Here is a 22,599-nt window from a genome sequence, read left to right on the forward strand (position 1 = left end):
CACCAGGAGATGCAAGACCGGGTGGTTCCAAAAAACATAAGGACACTCGCGTCAACGAGTCAGGCCCAGCGAACGCAGCAACCACCAAGGAAGGCAACGATACCCCATGGGAAATCGTCAAGGCAAAAAATCGGAAGACGAAAACCAAGAGCAGGTCCGAAAAACAAAGCCTCTTCAAGGGCCGGAAGAGAGGCGAGGCGCTTATAGTCAAGGCAAGCGATGACTCGTACGAGAAGGTTCTCCGTGCAATGCGGACAAACCCGGAGCTCGAACAGCTGGGGTCAGACGTGCGGAAAGTCAGGCGCACCCGCACCGGAGATATGATCCTGGAGCTAAAACGAGACCCGATGGCCAGCAGCTCTTCCTACAAAGAGCTCGCCGAGAAAGCCATGGGTAATACGGTAGAAGTGAGAGCCGTGTGTCCGGAGGCAGTCCTTGAATGCAAGAACTTGGACGCACCCGGGTGTGTGTATGTGTGTGTGTAAAAAAAAAAAACACACATACACACACACATACACACACGGACATGTGCTCAGTTCGTCGAGCTCTATCGATTGGTATATGAGACTTGGCCCTCCGGGCCTCGGATCAAAAGTCGGTTTTTCAAGCGATCTTTATACCCTTCTTATGGTTGTAAGAAAGGTAAAAAGGGGAATTTTAGAGATTTTTGAAAATAATGATTTTTATCTCTGTAATTTATAATTCGATTGCAATATGGTTGTGAATGATATTCGAGCTTTCAATCGACGAAAAAAGAGCTTAAATTGGATTTAAAATAGCTGAGAAATTGATCAAAATGTAAAAAAATGAATATTTCAGAGAAATTTTTTTTTTTCCAGTGCTTAAAAAAATTCTTCCAATGATATCTCTGAAACTAGTAATCCGATTTCGAAGAAAATTTGAAGGCTTATGATTGAATGTCAGAGCTTTCATTAGCCGATAAAAGAACTTAAATTAATTCAAAAATGGCTGAGATATCGATCAAAATGCAGACAGTTGAAAATATTAGAATATGCTTTTTCTAGTACTTCACGATACTGTTTGAATCATAACTCTGTAACGAAATGTCCGATCGCAATGAAATTCAATAGCGTTCTATGGGAATGTTGTAGCTTTCTTTTAGAGCTAAAAGTGTTTAAATCGGTTGACAAACGGCTGAGATAATTGAGTGACATTTTTTGTAACACACACACACATACACACACACACACACACACACACACACACATACGCACACACATACACACACACACATACACACACACACGGACATGTGCTCAGTTCTTCGAGCTCTATCGATTAGTATATGAGACTTGGCCCTCCGGGCCTCGGATCAAAAGTCGGTTTTTCAAGCGATCTTTATACCCTTCTTATGGTTGTAAGAAGGGTAAAAAGGGGAATTTTAGAGATTTTTGAAAATAATGATTTTTATCTCTGTAATTTATAATTCGATTGCAATATGGTTGTGAATGATATTCGAGCTTTCAATCGACGAAAAAAGAGCTTAAATTGGATTTAAAATAGCTGAGAAATTGATCAAAATGTAAAAAAATGAATATTTCAGAGAATTTTTTTTTTTCCAGTACTTAAAAAAATTCTTCCAATGATATCTCTGAAACTAGTAATCCGATTTCGAAGAAAATTTGAAGGCTTATGATTGAATGTCAGAGCTTTCATTAGCCGATAAAAGAACTTAAATTAATTCAAAAATGGCTGAGATATCGATCAAAATGCAGACAGTTGAAAATATTAGAATATGCTTTTTCTAGTACTTCACGATACTGTTTGAATCATAACTCTGTAACGAAATGTCCGATCGCAATGAAATTCAATAGCGTTCTATGGGAATGTTGTAGCTTTCTTTTAGAGCTAAAAGTGTTTAAATCGGTTGACAAACGGCTGAGATAATTGAGTGACATTTTTTGTAACACACACACACATACACACACACATACACACACACACATACGCACACACATACACACACACACATACACACACACATACACACACACACGGACATGTGCTCAGTTCGTCGAGCTCTATCGATTAGTATATGAGACTTGGCCCTCCGGGCCTCGGATCAAAAGTCGGTTTTTCAAGCGATCTTTATACCCTTCTTATGGTTGTAAGAAGGGTAAAAAGGGGAATTTTAGAGATTTTTGAAAATAATGATTTTTATCTCTGTAATTTATAATTCGATTGCAATATGGTTGTGAATGATATTCGAGTTTTTATAGGACGAAAAAAGAGCTTAAATTGGATTTAAAATAGCTGAGAAATTGATCAAAATGTAAAAAAATGAATATTTCAGAGAAATTTTTTTTTCCAGTACTTAAAAAAATTCTTCCAATGATATCTCTGAAACTAGTAATCCGATTTCAATGAAAATTTGAAGGCTTATGATTGAATGTCAGAGCTTTCATTAGCCGATAAAAGAACTTAAATTGGTTCAAAAATGGCTGAGATATCGATCAAATTGCAGACAGTTGAAAATATTAGAATATGCTTTTTCTAGTACTTCACGATACTGTTTGAATCATAACTCTGTAACGAAATGTCCGATCGCAATGAAATTCAATAGCGTTCTATGGGAATGTTGTAGCTTTCTTTTAGAGCTAAAAGTGTTTAAATCGGTTGACAAACGGCTGAGATAATTGAGTGACATTTTTTGTAACACACACACACATACACACACATACGCACACACATACACACACACATACACACACACATACACACACACGGACATGTGCTCAGTTCGTCGAGCTCTATCGATTGGTATATGAGACTTGGCCCTCCGGGCCTCGGATCAAAAGTCGGTTTTTCAAGCGATCTTTATACCCTTCTTATGGTTGTAAGAAGGGTAAAAAGCGAATTAGCTATCCGAGAGTTTGTTGGTGCTTTTGGTTTATATTTTGGTTAGACGGTATACGGTATCAACAGATTCAGGTACTCCATGATCGTCGTTTATCGTCTTGTTTGGTGGTATTTAAGCAAACCAATTTTTTTTTATTATATTTTAACGATGATTAGAGCATGGTTTCCCCAGCATGATGCAGTGTTTTTTCGTCCTCTTCTTCCACATCGGCTTGGTGCGTTAGGAGTTAATCATCAAAGTAAACTTCCTTCATTATTCTTGCTGGCTTTACGTTCCAACCAGCTTCTCAGTGTTCTTATGAGCACTTCCACAGTTATTAACCGAGAGCTTTCTTTGTCAATGTACCATTTATTGCATTCGTGTATCGTGTGACTAGCACGAAAATACTCTATGCTCTGGGAAGTCAAGACAATTTCCATTACGAAAAGATTCTCGACCGGTGGGATTCAAACCCACGACTCTCAGCTTGGTCGTACTAAACTTGTTGTGGCCTAGATCAGGATTGCTCAACCTTTTTGAGCCGTGTGCCAAAACCTAGAAGCAACTTCGTGCGGAGGGCCAATTTTTTTTCGTAAAATCGAACGGAAATGAAATAAAGTTTCATTGTTTGAATTGAACGAAAATGATAAACGCTGCTTCTTCTTCTTCTTTCTGGCGTTACGTCCCAACTGGGACAAAGCCTGCTTCTCAGCTTAGTGTTCTTATAAGCACTTCCACAGTTATTAACTAAGAGCTTTCTATGCCAATTGACCATTTTTGCATGTGTATATCGTGTGGCAGGTACGAAGATACTCTATGCCCTGGGGAGTCGAGAAAATTTCCAACCCGAAAAGTTCCTCGACCGGTGGGATTCGAACCCACGACCCTCAGCTTGGTCTTGCTGAATAGCTGCGCGTTTACCGCTACGGCTATCTGGGCCCTTGATAAACGCTGCTAAGGATCGTGAATCAGAAGAATGCAAAAAATGCTCGCAGAAATGTTAAAAAATTCCATAATAATATTGCCAAGGATTTTGCAAATTTTGCGCTTAAGATTATGTCACAATTTACTCGAGGTTTATTTGAAAAATCCTTCTATAGACTTTGTGAAAATGGTATCCTAGATTTTATAAGAATCCAACTTAGAGTTCTGTAGAGTAATTTGAAAATTTGGCCCAGGATACCGTGACAAACCTGTTCAAAATTTTGCAAGATTCCTTCATATGGTTAAGTAGAAATCCTTTACATTCGTTGAAATTGTTCCTGGAACTTCGACAGAATCTCGTACAGCATTCATTTCAAACTACTGGAATATGTGAAAATGTTGTCTATAGTCAAAATGCTGCGTGAATTACGTTCTGGGACCAATGGTAATTTTGGCTAGGATTATGTAAAATCCTTCCAAAGATTCTATCAAAATCTTGTTCAAGTTTTCCGTGAATTCTGCACACGTTGATAATCGTGAATTGTCCTGCACACGTTGATAATCGGCATAGAAGTTTGTTTCCTTTGTAGTTCTGATGAAGATATCCACTGTTTAAAATATTATGTTACCTCGAATTCTATTACCAATTCTGATTATCAATTTGTTACTAGTGGCTTTTCGTACACATGTTGCGTACACTAGAGCAGCGAGCTCGATTTGGCGCATGGAGGTCATCTACACCTAATACCTTTAAGGGGGACCACTTAGCGTCCACGTACGGACTTCAAATTTTTACCTGATTTATTTCTTACCAAAACGAGCACTTTACAATGACGAACTTATAACATTTTGCATTTTCGAAAAATAAGGGACGGCCTAGTGTACAGCCTCGGAGATCGCGCTTTGGCCGTCGTATTTTGCTTATCATAGTTATTTGGAGTCACTACCTTCTTGTAAGTCGACAGTCACACTCGTTTTTAGCTCTATTTGCGGCATCTCGGAGAGAGAGGTTACGGTTCCGCTTGAAACTACGACTACTGGCTACTATCTTTGTCGTCGCAGCGGCTTCCGGTTTTCGATTTCCCGATCAAGGCTTCCTGAATGTCGACAAACGTTCCCCAAACACTTTAATTACATTTGTAACGGTTGATTTGACAACATTTAGTGGTTTGCTAACTTTACGTGCGAATAGCTCGGATTTTCGCGATGTGCGAGCAAAATTTTGATGCACTGCTCTTCTTGCTTGGACGGTAACAGAAAACTGAAGATTTAATTTTAAAACCCAAATAGGAGCAACATTTTTTAAATGCAAAATTGAAAGAAGTTAAAAGTTAAAATTGACCAAATTTTGACCGTATCACCCTTTAGTTCAAGGATCTTACTTTCTTAAGGAGAAGTTCTATCTTGATAGCCTTGTGAACCCATGTTTTGCTACTCTTTCAGCAAATATGAAATGGTACATGATGAATCATCCTCTACGGTTGGTTTCAAATGAATTGTCGTAATTCAAAATGAATTGGCGCAAATCTTGGATTATATAATATAGGCAATCACTAAAGCTTCATAGTGTCTACTAGAGCAGAAAAAACACTTTGCTTGAAAAGAAAGTTTACGAATTGTCATGTATCAAATGAGGATGCTTACCTGTGAAAACTACAAGAGGGACTCCATGGCCGTATTTTGATCGGGCTAGATTCACAAAACAAGGTAGACAAAATTGAAACAGGGACCAAGCATTCCACTGGACCAGAGTCGTTCAAGTTGACTCGCAAGGCTTGAAAAAAAGCTTTTCGATCTGCTGAACGATCCGGTTAGAACAAAAACTTTGTTACCAACGGTTCCCATGACTGTGCTTAAGGTTCTACTTGATGTTGCCTCACTATACATTAGGGCGGTTCAACATCCAAAAAATTTAAAATCTCCCATATCTGTTTTTACCATTTTTCTGGGTAAAAATAGTGTTCTGAAATTTTCAACTTTTTGGAGGTGATTAGAAGGTGGCCCAAACATGATGTTGGTTTATAGTACTGTAATGTAAGTACAAACTTATTATCTTATAGTGAAAACCTATTCTTCAAACCCTATCAAAAGAAGTTGCTGAAGATTCAAAGCCTTTTTGGGCTAATTTTGTTTGGGATTTTTGCAGAAGCTTGCAGGCCTAAAATCATATATGGAGCTAGATAAGAGCAAACAAATTCATGAATAGTGCTTCTCTCATTCGTCATATTGAATTGCCCTCTTAAGTAACTTCCTTTATTAATCTTAGAAGAATGATTTTTCACTAAGAGATGATTAGCTTCTACTTGAAGTACAATAATAACGTGTCTGAGACATATTTCAAAATGTCTCCACAGTGATTTCAATATAAACCTACATACCATGCCCACACAGTTACGGATCACCCACAGTGACGGATCACTTTGGCGTTCAACATCGGATAACTCGCTCAAAACATAAACGTTGACGTAAAACATATTTTTCTCATATTATACTATTTGTCTTCTACCATTTGTAATGTTAAGCATAACATTCAACCGCTAAATAACGGTGTATTTGACAAATGTTTAGTTGGTACCACACAGCTATCATTATATGGTCGTTTTCTGTAAGAAGTGCCGTCAGCATTCATAAGCTCCCACAGGTGATAAAATTCAAATGTTATAGCATGTTTTATGCTCGTTCGCTTCAATTTAGTATGATTTCATCTTTGGAAAACATTTTACTTGAATTTTTATTCTAAATACCAAATATTAGTACTTCTAACTAGTGATCCATAATATGGACCAGGATAGTTATGGATCACTTCCAAAGAATGTAGATTTCTGCTATTTTATGCATTGGATTCGACATTTTCGGACAATAGCACTAAGGATAAAACTAATAAAACATCAAGGTTTGTAAATTTCATTTTTTTGCAAACAAAAATGGGTGGAAAACTTGGTGTGGAGCGAAAACAGTTCATGTCTCAGTTACTACAATGCAGTATCACAATAAAAAGGGCATTTTACCCTTGTTTCCAGCTCTAACACTGCTATTTTTGGCAGTAATATATGACACATTGTTAACATTCGCCATACCATGCAATACAGATGCATTGAGTTGAAAATCTCTTGATTTTGCGCACTGATCCGTAATATGTCACAATTTGATCCATAATATGAAAATTGATCCATAATATGGTTTTCAGGAACCGACACAATTTTTAATTTTTATGCAATCCTATGTAAAAATTACACTTAAAACAGTTTACTAACCGAAGTTCCAATTTGAAATGATTCGATTCATGCTTTTAAATTACAATCTTACGTTTTCCATGTCGTTTTATTGAATTTTATAGGTTGGACTCCACACTATTTGATCCATAACTGTGGGGTCATGGTATTATATGCCAAGGGTGGAGGGCGGCTGTCAACTGGGAGTAAAATTGAAAAGCCGCCAACCTAAGTCCAGAACCAGTTTTAAGGCTTAACGCGGAAAAGTAAAAATCATTCTTCGCAAAATTACAGGTAATCAATGCGCTTGAAAGAAATTGTTTGCAAGCAGTTATTTGCTACGTGCTACTGCAGTGCGCTGTTGGCAATTTAATCAGAAAATTCTGCTAAATTCCCGAAAAAGATGTTTGCGAGAAAATTGATTACGCCGTCACCATTGTTTGGTCGTTATTTTGTATGGTTGTTTACATTTTAGAACCAGCGACACGTCGGGGTAGCAATAAAGAGCCGCCAGTTCCACCCTTGTTATATGCGATCTCCTATATACATGGGACTGTTATGCGAATATGAGCAGTGTTGTTGGTGTATACTCTCGCTAATATTGCACTCATTTGGTATACACTTCACTGTTTTTCAGGAACGGCTCAGAATTTGCTCATATGCGTGTTTCAGTCAGCACTTAACCCTCAAGAGCCCGGGATTAGACTTGACTTCTTCGAATGGATCGTTCTTAGAAACTAGCCAACCGAATTACGAAATTCTTGAAGCTACAAGGAAAAGAGTGGGGCCCAGGGTAGAGGCCACCTGTCATTGAAATGTCGTATATTGACCTTGTTTTGCAAAACCATGAAGTTTGTGCTGTGTCGCAAGGAAGGTTTCGCAATTATTCAAAAGGAGGCTTCTTCCCTAAGGGCACCACATTCCAGGACTATGCCAAGAGGTGGCTAATGTCGCCAGAAGTCTTTGAAATTGAACTTGTTTTGCAAAATCATGAAGGTGCGTCGCAAGGAAGCTTTTAACATTATTCTAAAAGTAGCCAGTTTCCTGAGGGCATCGCATCCCCGGAATATGCCAGGAGGTGGCCAATGTCGTCAGAAGCCATTAAAATGTCTTCTGTTCATGAAGTTTGATGTGATAAGGAATGTTTCAGAATTATTCTAAAGGTAGCCACTTTCCTGAGGGCACACATCCCTGAAATATACCAGAAGGTGACCAATGCTAGAGGTCGTTAAAATGTATTTTATTAAACTTGTTTTGTAAAACCAAACAAGGTTGTGTGTGTCGCAAGGAAGGTTTCAGAATTATTCTCAAAGTGGTCACTTCCCTGAAGGCCCCGCATCCCCGAATCATCCCATTGCAATCTTTCTCAATTATATTCATCATGCAATTTTCTTTGATTCACTTCAACAATTCTCTTAAGGGGACAGGATTCGTCATTGATTTCAGAATTTTCGAAAGCAGTTTTTTCGTTCAAAATCAAGAAAATTTACAGTAAAATGTATTCAAAGTATTCAATTCTCCTATCGAATTCTTCTTCTTCTTCTTGGCATTAACGTCCCCACTGGGACAGAGCCTGCTTCTCAGTGTAGTGTTCTTATGAGCACTTCCACAGTTATTTACTGAGAGCTTTCTATGCCAAAGTTACCATTTTCGCATTCGTATATCGTGTGGCAGGTACGATTATACTCTATGCCCAGGGAAGTCAAGGAAATTTCCGTTACGAAAAGATCCTGGACCGATCGGGAATTGGACCCAGACACCTTCAGCATGGCTTTGCTAGCCGCGAACTCTAACCACTCCTATCGAATTACAGTGAACAAATTTTCATCGAATAATGTTTGGTTTTGAATAGAAAAATTGCTTTTGAAGTTTCGATGATAACGATGATTACAATGGCGGAACGCTGAACCTTAAGTATTTTTATTCATTCCCAGACGATCTTCAAAGAATCAATCTTTTGATACTTCTCAATCTAGGAATTTCCTCGAATACTCGTACCAAAAAGTACAGTGAAGTGTGTAAGTGAATTTTCCAAGGTGTTTTCTTCCATGTCCAATTCATAAAAGAGTAGTTTCTTAAGAGTTTTTTAGTAAGTGATACTGCAAATCTCAAAGATTTTCCCAAGAAAAGCTCTACAGATTTATTTGAAAATAACACCAGGTATTTTTCATAGAATTTTATTAAGGAATTTGCCAAGAATAATTCTTGAAAGTTGTCTGGAAGCATTAATGAATTCCTAAAGTAGTTTTTAAGGAGAGGGATTCCACGGAGGCATGCAAGTCGATTCTGATCGACCATTTCAAAAATATCTGAAACTTTGCACAGTTTTTCAGTTCCATCTAAATCGTCATTTTCCGATATCAAATCTTCAAGTTGAGTCACGACTAACTTTTCAAAAGGGTGTATGTGAAAATGGTTCAAAAATATTCAAAAAGCTGCACAGCAAAAACGGTTCGTTCGATTGTTAGACAACTAAAGAAACAAAGTTAGACAACTAAATAAAGATTCCAAAAAAATACACACAGTAAAAAAAATTTTTTTTGCATTAAAAAACATCATTTTTGTCACAAAAACTCAAATATCTCAAAACCCTATCGGACTACCAACGTAATTTTTTGAGGGAAAACGGTCCATTATACTAGCTATCTACCATAAAAATTTGGTGATGGTAAGCCAATAAACAAAAAATTTATGACATTTCAAATATTTCACAAATTTGACACTTAGTGAAACATTTTTTTTTTTCATTGTTAATTTTTTTTAGGACCGCAGTTTGTTGCTGAATTTTTTGTTAAGGGTACCACATGAGGTTAGCAAGTTGTTTTCATGATATTTTATTTAATTATTCATAACTATTATAGCATCTATTAGAAAGTTAGACGCGATCCAGTGTTGTGATCTAAATAGTGTCATATTTTTTATTGTACGTAACTGAAGAAAAATTCTCTCAATAGTGTTGAAACCTTTTGATAAAAGAAACCTATAAGAAATCTAATATTGAAGACAAAAGCTACAAAAAAAGTTTTCTATACAGGTATACGACTAGTTTACCTGCAAAAAGTTTACCTCGTAGAGAACAAGGCGGGTCTATACCCAGGTGATCTAGTATACGTAAAGCAGGTCGGTTTTCTCGGCGCTGGTTTTCTCCACATAGTTAAAATCTGATTACACCTGGGTATAGACCCGCCTTGGTAGAGAATAGACTTTGTTAATCATATTTGGGAGAAAGCGAGTAACTTCAACAACATCAAAAACATGATAGGTACATACCATGAACATACTCACGAAAAAGCTAAAAATATACTACCACTATGGTTATAAAAGATTTAATTGTAAAATTTTTCTTCAGTCAAGCAAACGACACCAAACTAGTCAGTAAAAACTTAAAAGTGATTTTGTTTATTAAAATCTAACGAGCAACATGAGTAGTCGCTTTCTCAACTGTTGCAGGCCGTTTGCAGAAAAAAAGTGTTCGAAAGAGCTACGAAATCTCACCGAAAGCACCATAGATAAACTGAAAGCGGCTGGTTATGCTCCAATGTCTACATTGAATACAAATTTACGCATTTGTACGTCCTGCCGTTTAAACGTTGACAAACGGGCAATCTGTACATCATCGGTGGATCAGGTTGCAGGAAGTTCGAAAACAACAACAACTGAGGAATTACTAGATGCACCGACAACAACTGAGGAGTTACCAGAAGTACCAAGTGCAGATAGTCTTGCCACGGTACCATCAGCGACATCTGTTTCAACAAATCAATCAGAAGATGAGTGCATCCAGAAGGTCAACATCGAACGCTTCAACGAAGGGATAGCTGGAATAAAAGTGAGTCCGATTAAATGGACGAAGATGGGTTACGTCAATTATCCCGAGCCTATGTCAATTTAAATCAAAGTACGGAATTGATGCAGAATGGCATTTCTTTGCTACGTCACATGGCAAAGGTCCTTGTGATGCTATTGGAGGAACCATAAAGCGCATGGCCACAAGAGCAAGTTTAGCCAGAGAACGTGAGCATCCAATTAAAACTGCAAAAAAACTATTTGATTGGGCGAATCGCAGAAAAGAAGAAGATTTAACAAAATTATCATTTTGTTTTACTACTACTGAAGAGTACGAATTAACGGCATCAGAGCTCAGCGAGCAATATAATAACGCGAAAACGATCCAAGGAACCCAAAAATTTCACTGTTTCATTCCATTGTCAGAAAATAAAATTAAAGAAAAATTATACTCGAACCGTACTGATAATGATGCAAAAGTGTTCGGTATTGTAAAAAAATTGAATAACAATAAATAAATAAATAAGTATTAATAAAATGTTTTCATGATCTCATAACGCATACCCAAATCCAAAACTTTTCAAGTTTATAAATAACATTTAGAAACTCATCGATCATACTCAAAAAAAAATATCCTGGTAAAAAAAAAATTTATTTTCGTGTAATCTGTTAATTTATTTTAATTTATACATATATACATATACATATAATATTTATACATATACATAATATTTATACATATAATATACATAATACTAATGAATACATGAAAACGACTTGTTTAATTCACGCAAGGCCCTTAACAATAAAATCAGCAACAAACTGCGGTTCGCGTAATAATTTACACCGAAAAAAATTTTTTTTTTTCTACTAAATGTGAAAATTGTGACATGTTTGAAATGTCATAACTTTTTTGTTTATTGGTTTACCATCACCAAATTTTTATGGTAGATAGCTAATATAATGGACCGTTTTCCCTCAAAAAATTACGTTGGTATTCCGATAGGGTTTTGAGATATTTGAGTTTTTGTGACAAAAATGATGTTTTTTAATGCAAAAAAAAATTTTTTTTTACTGTGTGTATTTTTTTGGAATCTTTATTTAGTTGTCTAACTTTGTTTCTTTAGTTGTCTAACAATCGAACGAACCGTTTTTGCTGTGCAGCTTTTTGAATATTTTTGAACCATTTTCACATACACCCTTTTGAAAAGTTAGTCGTGACTCAACTTGAAGATTTGATATCGGAAAATGACGATTTAGATGGAACTGGTAAACCGTGCAAAGTTTCAGCTCAATAGAAAAAAATGAATTAAAAAATTTACCAAATTTTGGTGATGTTGCTTGGAATCACTGAGGAGTTAATACAACAATTATACAAAATGAGTCTCTCTAAAGGTTTATCTAATAATTCCGAGAGAAATTCTTGAAGTTGAAACACTACTTAAGATTCAATAATCAAATAAATGAATATCGAATTTAGTACTACACAATTCAATTCCACTAGAGTTTGTATCCTTTGACTGATACGTATTTCGACTTTAACTGTAAGTCTGTCCTCAGTGTAGTGTACTAGAAACTCTATTTTTTCAATCATTCCTTAGAGGGATTTTCTTCTTATTTCCTCATACATATCTACAGTATTTTTTTCCCGCGAAGGTTTTTAGAGCTCCATGTCGAATTCTTTCTGGATTTAATTATTTTTTATGAAGGATTATTTAAAAATCCCCTTTGAATGTCTGAAACTGCTCCAACTAATCCTTAAGGAATTTCGGTAAATTAATTTCAAAAGATTTCTCATAGAAGTCATGCTAAAAATCACAAGAGAAAATTTCTTCAATTATTATTAAAAATACTCATGAATACTTTTTTTCTTGAATTTTCCTAATTCTACTAAAAATTAGCCACAGATTTTTTCAAAAGTTCCTTAGGGAATTGTTCTTCAATTTTTCATAAATTTCCCCAGATGTTATCATAATTGTAGTTATACTTATTCCTCTGTATTTTTAGTTTTCTTCATGGAATCAACAATTTCCTAATTCTTCACAATACCTGTAAAAAAATCTATCTAGACATTCTCTAAGGGTTTTCTTTGAAGGCGCTCTAATTTCTTTTGAAAAGTTTAGAATCTTTCCATGTACTTTTTATTGTTTCCTGTAAAAATACTCACTTAATCTTGTCATGGAATTTCTTTTGAGATACTTCTAGGAAAACCTCTAAATTTTCGTACAAAAATTCCTTTAGAAATTATTTCAATGTGGGACTAATTCCAGATTATTTCCGAGAATTCTTTGAAAGATTTGTTCAGAAGATTTATAAAACTAGTAATTTCTCTTGTTATTTTTAGGGACATAGATAATCTTTGGTTTATTATGTTTTGAGCAACTCAGAAATTTCTTTTAAAGTGTGACTACAAATGTCTTGAATATTCTATAATTATTAAAAAAAAATCCCGTATTTTTCCAGAGATTCTTCCAGATTATTTCATTTATTTACTCTTTTAGAATATTTTCCAGAGTTTTCAGAGAAATCAATTTCAGGGTGAAAAGGAGATTGGGCAAATCTGGGCCCGGAATGTACACTGATGACTCATATGTCATTTGAAAGATCTGAATGAGACAAGAAAAAGTTGGTATGGGGTCAAAAATATCCGTCGTGGGAGAAAAAAGTTATTCCGCATGGTTCGAGATGGATTTTCTATGTATTTTATTATATTTTTGGTATATTTTTTATCGATTAAAAATGAAAACATATATTTTTCTGTACCTATATGATGATTAGATGTTCTATGTTTTGAAGAAGTGAATTAGGACTTTGATTCAAAGATGAAAAACATTACATGTTAGACCGTAATAACATTAAAAATCATTTTAAAATACATATGTTTATTCAGTCAAGTTTTCTGCCAGACCCTGCTATCCACATTATACTAATCACAATTCCTAACGGATTTTTAACCGACCCATACGATATTTTTTGTTCGTAATAAGGTAATATTACGACTTGTATTCTAAAAAAAAGTCAGCCTCATACGATGAAAAGTAATTGGGAAACAGTGGTGAAAGAAAAGTGTGTGGTGTCTTATAAAAGAACTGCCTGTTTTGTGTTTGCTGAAGTAAATATTTCTCCAGGATGAATTTTACGAAGAGATCAATAAAACCATCAGCTCAACCCACTCAACCTCAATGAACAACATCATCAGCATCAAAAAACGTTAAATGTGAGTTGACATGCTTATTGCTAAATGCTACGCAGTAACATATGCGTAGTTTTAGGATTTCATGGGTTTAAATCAATGGCAATCTAGCTCACTAGTATAAACCATCTCGCGCTGTATACCGCATACGTGGATGTTTAGTATCACCTGAGCTCCTACATTATTCAACCAGTCTTAAGTTAAAATGTCAATCATTATCGTTTCACGAATTGGTATACGAATGCCGTGGAGTCCAATGAACTTATTTTTTTTTTTGTAATGAGTGCATATCTTATATTATCTCCTATCTCTCTCCGTCTGTTACCCTCCAGTAAGTTGTGTACAAGCCCTTGACAATTTTTATGCAAGTTTTACAGATAGAAAAAAAGACAGATAGATAAGCACTAACGTTTTCTGTAGGCAGAGTATTTAACCCCTTGGATCTACTCTTCTTGCAGATGTTATAACTGCCAGGTTCTTAAGAATAGTAATTACTATCAGCCGATGCAGACAAGCAATCAACTTTTTCGGGATCATCTTGATGAGTTCCACTCATATACCATCCTCAACAATTGCTGTGTTGTTCTTGAGCTGTTGAACGTCATCCTTAGCTTCACTCAAAGTGGAATCTGGTTGGCTGCTTTTGTCCAACATTCGAACGTTGAAATGCTCTCCTTTGCCTTGAACCTCCGGTCCGGTAGTACAATAGCCAAGAAGGGGTTCAGCAAGCAAAACCTATTCCGGTTACGCTTGCTAGAGATGCTGTGGCGACATCCGTGTAATTCAGACGCTGAAGGTCATGCTGAGGTGGGCGTCGGTACCGTTCATTGTTAACGATAGGAAGTTTGGAGCGCATTTTTATAATTATCAGGTAGTGGGTAGAGTGAATGTTAGCACCACGATATATTTTGACGTTGATTATGTCGGAGATGTGCAATCTATCAAGCAATACCTGACCGATTCGAGATTTCATTTGCTGTGGATAACTAGCGATCACCATTGGTACGGAAGGTTATCTTGGAAGTAGGTGCTACACCATAATGACCATATTCTTAGAGGCGGCAAAACAGTCAAGCATTGGACATGCATGTTTGCCAGTCCGACAGCACTGATCTTTCCAATAATCCATCTCAAACCTTGGCGTTCTTATCTCCTACAATGATCTTAACGTGGAAACATGGGTGGCGGTCCTACTTGCGTTCCAGCTGTGTCTTTGTCATCCGTTGATCGACCGTTGATCCTCAACATGCACACTCTTTTGTAGATTGACCACCATCCGATCTCATGTTTTTGCATGTCGTTCATCACGATGAAAGCTGTTCCCAGCTCAAGTGTGTCGCGCAGCTCTGGAAGATGGTATGATTACTTCTAAAAATCCACATTATTGACATCCTCATGAGTATTTAGCGATTTTAGCGAAGCATTTGTGGAGCCACATGTGCTCAGGCGTCGCCAATGGAGCTGTTTGAATTATTGGCAGTTTGTTCACAGCAAACAGTCAAACACTACAATTACTACTAGTTCAAATGATCTCCTACTCTGAGAAACAATAGCATGCTAGTATAATGTTATTGATATCAAAAATATTAGTGAGGTAACTGACGCGCGGATTTCCAGCACGCTGAAGCTGTGTACGACAAGCGAGGTATTTCTTCCAGTGCAGTACAGAATACAACAACATAACCACTGTAATGGTAAAACGGATATAGTCTGAAAAATCCTTCATGAGTAAACCGCCGTTTTATACAAACATATTGCTAGAACACTGAAATAGGATAATACGATTTGATATTTGTGTCCAACTGTTACCTAAAGTGACGTGTTTGTGAAACGCTCATACCTATATCTTTATATATTATTTATCACCGTATGTTTCAAGTATTCACATTTCAGCAACTCAAAACGTTCTGAAATCTGTGTCAAATCACAACATTTTTAAAATATTTACAATTAAGATAAAAACATACCTAAGCACATACATAGGCACGAATTCAAAACATTTGCGCAAGTAAATATTATTCAATAGGAACTGTCCAAAACATGCCTCTTCTTACACCATTCCAGCACACATAACTTTTTTCTCCCACGACGAATATTTTTGGCCCCATATCAACTTTCTTTTGTCTCATTCAGATCTTTCAAATGATATATAAATCATCCGTGTACATTCCGGGACCAAACTCCATACATTTTTGCCCAATCTCCTTTGAAGTTATATTATTGGTAAGTTTTTGATCCATCCAAGATTTAATATTCCACTTTAATATAATTTGTTTAAAAAATCTTCTATGAATTGTCTAACGGAATCGTAATGATCAAATCAGAAAATTCTTGAGATACTTAAAAAGAAATTACTGTAAAAATACATCGTAGAATTTATCAAGTAATCTGTACACGAATGTCAAGAAGTTTCTATGAACTATTTCGGTAGGTATCCTTGGAGTCATTTCTATACTAATCTTTTGAAGAAATATCTGGAGCTGTATGTTATGGAATTCTTGTAAAAAATACTGAAATAATTCATAGAGTAGTTCATGCAGGAATTTGGGTGCGAATCCATCAAGAAAATCTATGATCAATTTTGTTCTTTCATTTTTCAGAAATTTGAATATTTTCAGTGCTAAGGATTTGCATAACGTTAATAATGCTGGCCAAGAAGAAGGCTGTGGTTAATAGAACTTGATGTACATTTTAACTTTAAGTGCCTTTCAGTCAATTTCTAAAAATATTGATTTTTCTTACGTAATTCCTTCTGCTATTTCTGCCTTCGGGTTATTTCGGGAACCAAATTTGACCACGTGAATCTTCAATTCCGATAACAATCTTTACTAAGGCGCTGTTTTTATTGTCATTACTTCAACTAACTTTGGAAACTTTCGGTACCAAGTATTTTATATTTCAACGGGAACTCAGATGCATGCTAGTCCACAGATGGACCAGGACCAGGTTCCAGTGAACTAGAACAATTTTCTGAACATAGTTATCTTTATTAAGTTAGCACTTGTTGGCACTCTATCAGAAATTCCTGGGTATCCTGGTCCAATTTTGTGCTCTCTAGAGTCTAGACGGTTAGTATCAGTCTGAAATTATGATTGACCAATTTTAGATTAGCAAGAAAAAAAAAACATATATGTGTTATAATGTTACCAATAGGCCTCTAGGAAAAAAGGAGAATCGTTCATCCCTTGCAAAGATTCCAGGACTACCAGAACCTGTTTTGGTGCCTCTGGACTACCAAAATATGCCCCTTTGATAAGTATTACTGTTCCTCTAGAAAACTATGAACTTTTTTGCCATATACCACACCTACATCCGTCTCCAGAAAAAGGGGAGGATTTAGCTCCACTTTTCTCCTTGAAGTAGCTTCAAAAATTCGTAATTCGGTTGTCTAGTTTCTGAGAGCTAGAGAACAAGTTTTTGAAGCACTCCAGTGTTGTCCCAGGTTTTTGAGGGTTAATGAGTAGGTGATATATGTAAATATTTCTCTTCAGATAGTCACGCTACTATCGAAGCTCTTGCTTCGGTCATCTCAAGATCCAAGGTAATAATTGGAATGTCGAACTCAGATTGAGAAATTTCAAGTCAACTCTGTTAACCTTGTATGGGTACCAGACCATTCTTGTATCATTGGAAATGAACTGGCTGATGTGTTAGCTTCCAATGGAGCATCCTTGACTTCATTGGCCCTGAGCCAGCTTTACCAATTCTGAAGTTCTGGGTAAAACTTCAGATTAATTTTTGGTCGGCTATTCAGCGCAAACATTTGTGGAACAGTTTGAATTTATGTCGTCAAACAATATTGTATATTACTGAGCCATCTCTAGTCGGGAAACGTTCCTCGAGATGATATCTGATGCCTGATTAAAATTTTTGATCACATCGCTGATTTGCGGCACCGTCACAATGTGTACCCTATCGTTAGAACGTTTACAAATTACGAACCAATGGAACCGACTCGTTCGCCAGAAATGTTACTTTTGAACAGAAGCTCTCACAGTTAGAGTTCCAGTTGTCTATCTGGTCACTCACTTCTGTTCGGCTACCTAATACCTGTAAGGCCCGAACGCCATATCCTCGTCGCAAGTTCGTCAGGGGTAGATATTCGCTCCGTCTTATCTTGTCAGCACCGTTATCACCGTGTTGTGGTGGGAGCTTATCAGCGATAAGGCAGTATACCTCAGTTTATCGAACGGGAACGGGACTCTGATGGAGTTTTCCTGACGACGAAGTCGCTGGTTTAGTTAGCACACATCGATCGGGCAGCGCCAAACGCGAACTGCGAACGGATAGTCTTGTGATTGTGCAATGTGAATTAGGGATTGCTGTAAGGTAGTCATTGACGAAGAATTTTTGCGTTCATTTTCCGTGGTATGCAACGACACCAGTCTCGAAGAAATAGGATGTTGCGGGTAAATTAAACTTATATCTTTCCTTTTTAGTAAGCTCTCGAATAAAAATGACGACATATTATAGATAATGAATTCAATTGAATATTTTCTTCATTTTTTATTTTCCGCAGAACGACGAAGATACCAGTTTGATTCGGATCAAAGTGGTGGCCGCTCACTCGCTGACCAAGAAGGACATCTTCGGCAACAGTGATCCGTACGTGAAGGTGGACGTCAATACGATAGTCGGCGATGTCAACATTGATTCTATGGTCACCAAGACCAAAAGGAAGGTAATGGCCCAACATTTACTGATAAAAGCTGACAAAAAGTAAATTGATACGCACTAAAAGCTGAATTCAGGATTCAATAAGTCCATTAATCATTGCTTTACAGCTTATAGATGATTATATTTCTACAATTCTTGATGGTGCCTTCTAAAGCTCGCACAGTGAAATCAGCATATTTCTTCCATTTTGTCCGCATTTGCTGGATGTTCTTGACTACCTCGCCGCTTTGTCGAAGTCGCTGCTTTGAAATTGTCCAGTATTTTTAGGTTTGACGAAATTCCGGTCAATTCAGAGGATTCATTAGCTTGGGGACAAAATCGATCTTGCTGACAACATACCACTCCAGAAACCACCTTGGAGTAGTAGCAGTTGGCCAAATCGAGCCAAAATATGACTTTGCCCCTATGCTTGCGGATGAACTGGAATGCACGCTTTTTCAAGCATCTCAAGTAGACTTGGGATATCACCATCAAAGATGTAACCGGGAACCTTTTGACCGGGAAGCTGATTTTTAGCAGCTGTTTGACGTATGTTTCGTCATCGTTCAAAGTGCAGCCTTTGTGTTTCGAAGAGTCTTGTGCGCTTTTGGCCTCAGATTTCTGCTTCATGTACTGGTTCGGATGTTTACTGGCTTTGTATGATATGTATTCTTCCCTGGTAACTGGATTTAACAATCCACTGTCAATGATTTTCAAACCCCAAACTGTGCAAATGGTTTAGAAGAGGCATACCAATTTACCTTTAGTCAGCCTATAATGAAAGATGGTCAGAGATCTATTTCTCAATTTTCTCCATTTCAGACACTGAATCCGACGTGGAACGAAGAATTCATCTTCCGAGTGAAGCCAAACGAGCACAAGCTGGTCTTTCAGGTGTACGACGAAAACCGACTAACGCGCGATGGCTTCCTGGGCATGGTCGAGCTAACGTTGATTAACCTTCCCCGGGAGCAGGAAGGTCGGGCCATTGCTACCAAAAACTATCCGCTTCGGCCGAAGAAGATCACCGGCATGCTGCGGTCGAAGATTCGCGGTTCGTTGGACATCTACCATGCGGTGATGCGCGATCAAGACGGTGCCGATCAGAACGCATGGTCCCTGGCCGATCAACCTTCCCCGGCAGCGGTGAGTGCCACAGGGTTACACTGAGAACTAGGGATCTCTTATTGAAATTCTAATCTACTCGTAGCTCCGCTCGGCTCAGGCGACATCGTCCAACGGGGATGCGTTGCCACCGGGCTGGGAGGAGAGGCAGGACGCGATTGGGCGCACCTACTACGTGAATCACATTGCCCGGACGACGCAGTGGGAACGACCAACGGCAGTGCCCACGCAGCACGGTAACAACGAATCGGCGGCGGCATTCCAGCGTAGATTTCACATCAGTAACGATCCCAGCGACAGCTCGGGTGCCGGGGGCGGCAGTGCCAACAATAGCAACTTGGTGAGTAGCGCATTTTCGGGGGCTCGTGTTTTAATTCTATGAACTATGGTACTATTTGATTAGGGATCATAAGGGCTAAGTGCTTAGCGTTCTAAAGTTTTTCAGCTAGGGCATCGGAAAAACAATGAATCTCACTGCTTTGATTGGTCTTTTGAGTTATCGCGTATTTGATTAGGGTCCACAGATAAACGGATACATGCACGGCTACAAACTTTAACACAGGTTGGAAATTGTTATACTCAAAGGTTTCATAATGAGCTTCAAATTATACATACATTCGCAATTTTCCAATAGCCATACTGGTAGCAACTCTCTTTTTAGATACAATATAATTACTTTAGTGCAAATTACTATTCCAAATAACTATTCTTAATGCTAGGTCTCTAATGTGTCTTTTTTTACCCAAAGTTACTATTTTCCACTTTCTCCTTGCAGTAAAACCTGGTGCAAACCCCTATAGGTTCCAAACAAATTTTATGAGCCTCTTACGCGAATTCTCTTAGAATTTCTTCTCAGATTTCTCAAAGGAAATCTTCTGGAATTCTTCTATCGATTTCTCCAGAGGATTGTTCTGAAAAATTGTCAGGGACTCTAGAGCTCTTGCTCAAATTTTTCCAGAAATTACACAAACAAGTTTTTTTTTTCAGGCTTTGCTCTATAAAATCCAACGCAACTACCTTCAGTTGTTTGCACAGGATTACTCTCAATTTTTTTTTCAAACTCAGATATATACGAGTTTGGTGAGATGAGACGCCCGCATTTGATTAGTATTAGTCGTCTCACGGCACTCGAGGTGAAAGCGAATCGTCAAGACTCATCCGATTCGCAGAATAAACTATTCCAGTCTCTAGAGATTACTCATCAAATCTTTCACCGATTTCTCCAGTAGTTTGTTCAGCAGATCCAAAGCTTCATACAGGTTTGAAATGAAAATTATCAAAGGTTTATTCCACAATTTTTAAAGAAGAAATTAGTTGAGTGATTTTTCCACGAAACTCTATAAGAATTCTTCAAGCATTTCCTTCTTCGCTTTTCCAGTTATTCTTTCAGCCATTTCCATATGGATTGCTTAATGAATCCGTTCACGGTTTGCGTCATAAATTGCTCAAAAATTCCTCAAGGGATTATTCCAGGAAATCTATTAAGAACTCTTACAGTAAATTCTCAATATATTGGACCAGGGGTTCCTCATCGAGTTCCTCCAAGATATATCACCCACATTACATCCACGAATTACTGCAGTACTTTGAAACAATGCTAGAGTAATTTCTCAATTAATATCTCCATGGATTCTTCTACACTAGTAGATAAGCAGGCTCTGTCCCAGTGGGGACGAAATGCCAATAAGAAGAAGCAGAAGCTACCGGCTATTGCAGCTAATTTTGTACTGCCTCAGAACATAAACTTCAATTGCTGGGTAATGCACAATTGGCCAAACTATAGAACTCTAGACCACTGTCAATACTTTTGTGATCATTTGTAGCATACATTACTACATTTATATTTTTCAAAAATCTACAATTTTACCTTTGGGTTTCTCGGTTTTTTCGATTACACAAACACGTTAGATCTCTGTATAAATACAATAGTGAAAAAAATTTATATAAATCAATCAATCCATTCACATGCTTATTCGTGAAGAGAAAAGTAAGAAACATTCGTTATTACTTGGTTTCATTGAATTTAAAATCATAACACTTTCAGAGCTTTATGTTACATGTCTCTCTTGAAAATCAAACTCTCTTGAGAAGACTCTATATCTTAACTCCGAATTTCATTAACCCGATTGTCATCACCCCCCGAGCAGAAGAAAATAACTACTGAATACCAAATTGAGGTATTCCATACCAGATAATTTCCAATACTTACAACCTGAATGAGGTATGAATGAGCCCTGCATAAGAGGTAAAATACCTCAAATAATACCTTCTGCATATTCTACAAATACCAAGCTGATAATTAGATCAGGTATTGTAATACCTCAATAATACTTGATGGATTTTCATATAAAAGTGAAATTTTTCAATAGTAGTTCAATACCTTCAGCAGTCCTCAATAGCTGTTCAATACCTCAATGAAGTATTTTTAATTGTTTTCAAGATTTTTTTCAATACCACTATAATACCAAATTGAGGTATTGACAACTGAACAATACCTAATTTTGGTATGATACCAAAATATGGTATGCATAAGTTATTGGGGAGTTATTTGTTCCTCCTCGGGCCTGAACGCACTATTACACTGAATGCTATTGTCCCGAATATATAATTACCTTGCATGACATTGTCCCGTGATAATGGAATTCGAAGTAATGCCATTCAAGAAACTTGAACTTGTAGAGATGGTCTTCAGGAATTCGGGGTGATAGAATTCAAAGACAAGGGGTATAATTTTGAAAAGATTTATAAAATATGGTTAAAACAGAGTTATTCATGGATTTTACGTAAGTTTTGATTACCGGAAAATCGTAAATTGTTCTGTGGCCCTGTTGATAACCTGCTGG

At 37.1% G+C, this 22,599-nt stretch overlaps 1 protein-coding gene across 3 annotated transcripts in view; it reads left to right on the plus strand.

Moving 5' to 3' along the window:
• Nucleotides 1-22,599, plus strand: part of LOC5570553 (E3 ubiquitin-protein ligase Nedd-4) — a 66,182-nt gene that overhangs the window by 15,183 nt on the left and 28,400 nt on the right. For 2 of the 3 annotated variants that reach the window (XM_021851284.1, XM_021851286.1), the window contains exons 2-4: nt 18,495-18,656; nt 19,454-19,777; nt 19,842-20,096. In XM_021851284.1, the coding sequence (XP_021706976.1) occupies nt 18,495-18,656; nt 19,454-19,777; nt 19,842-20,096 (741 nt within the window). Of the gene's footprint in view, nt 1-18,175; nt 18,385-18,494; nt 18,657-19,453; nt 19,778-19,841; nt 20,097-22,599 lie in introns of those variants that run through there. The other variant, XM_021851285.1, reaches the window with a different exon arrangement.

The sequence above is a fragment of the Aedes aegypti genome, chromosome 3 (genome assembly GCF_002204515.2).
Source record: "Aedes aegypti strain LVP_AGWG chromosome 3, AaegL5.0 Primary Assembly, whole genome shotgun sequence".
Taxonomy (NCBI): domain Eukaryota; kingdom Metazoa; phylum Arthropoda; class Insecta; order Diptera; family Culicidae; genus Aedes; species Aedes aegypti.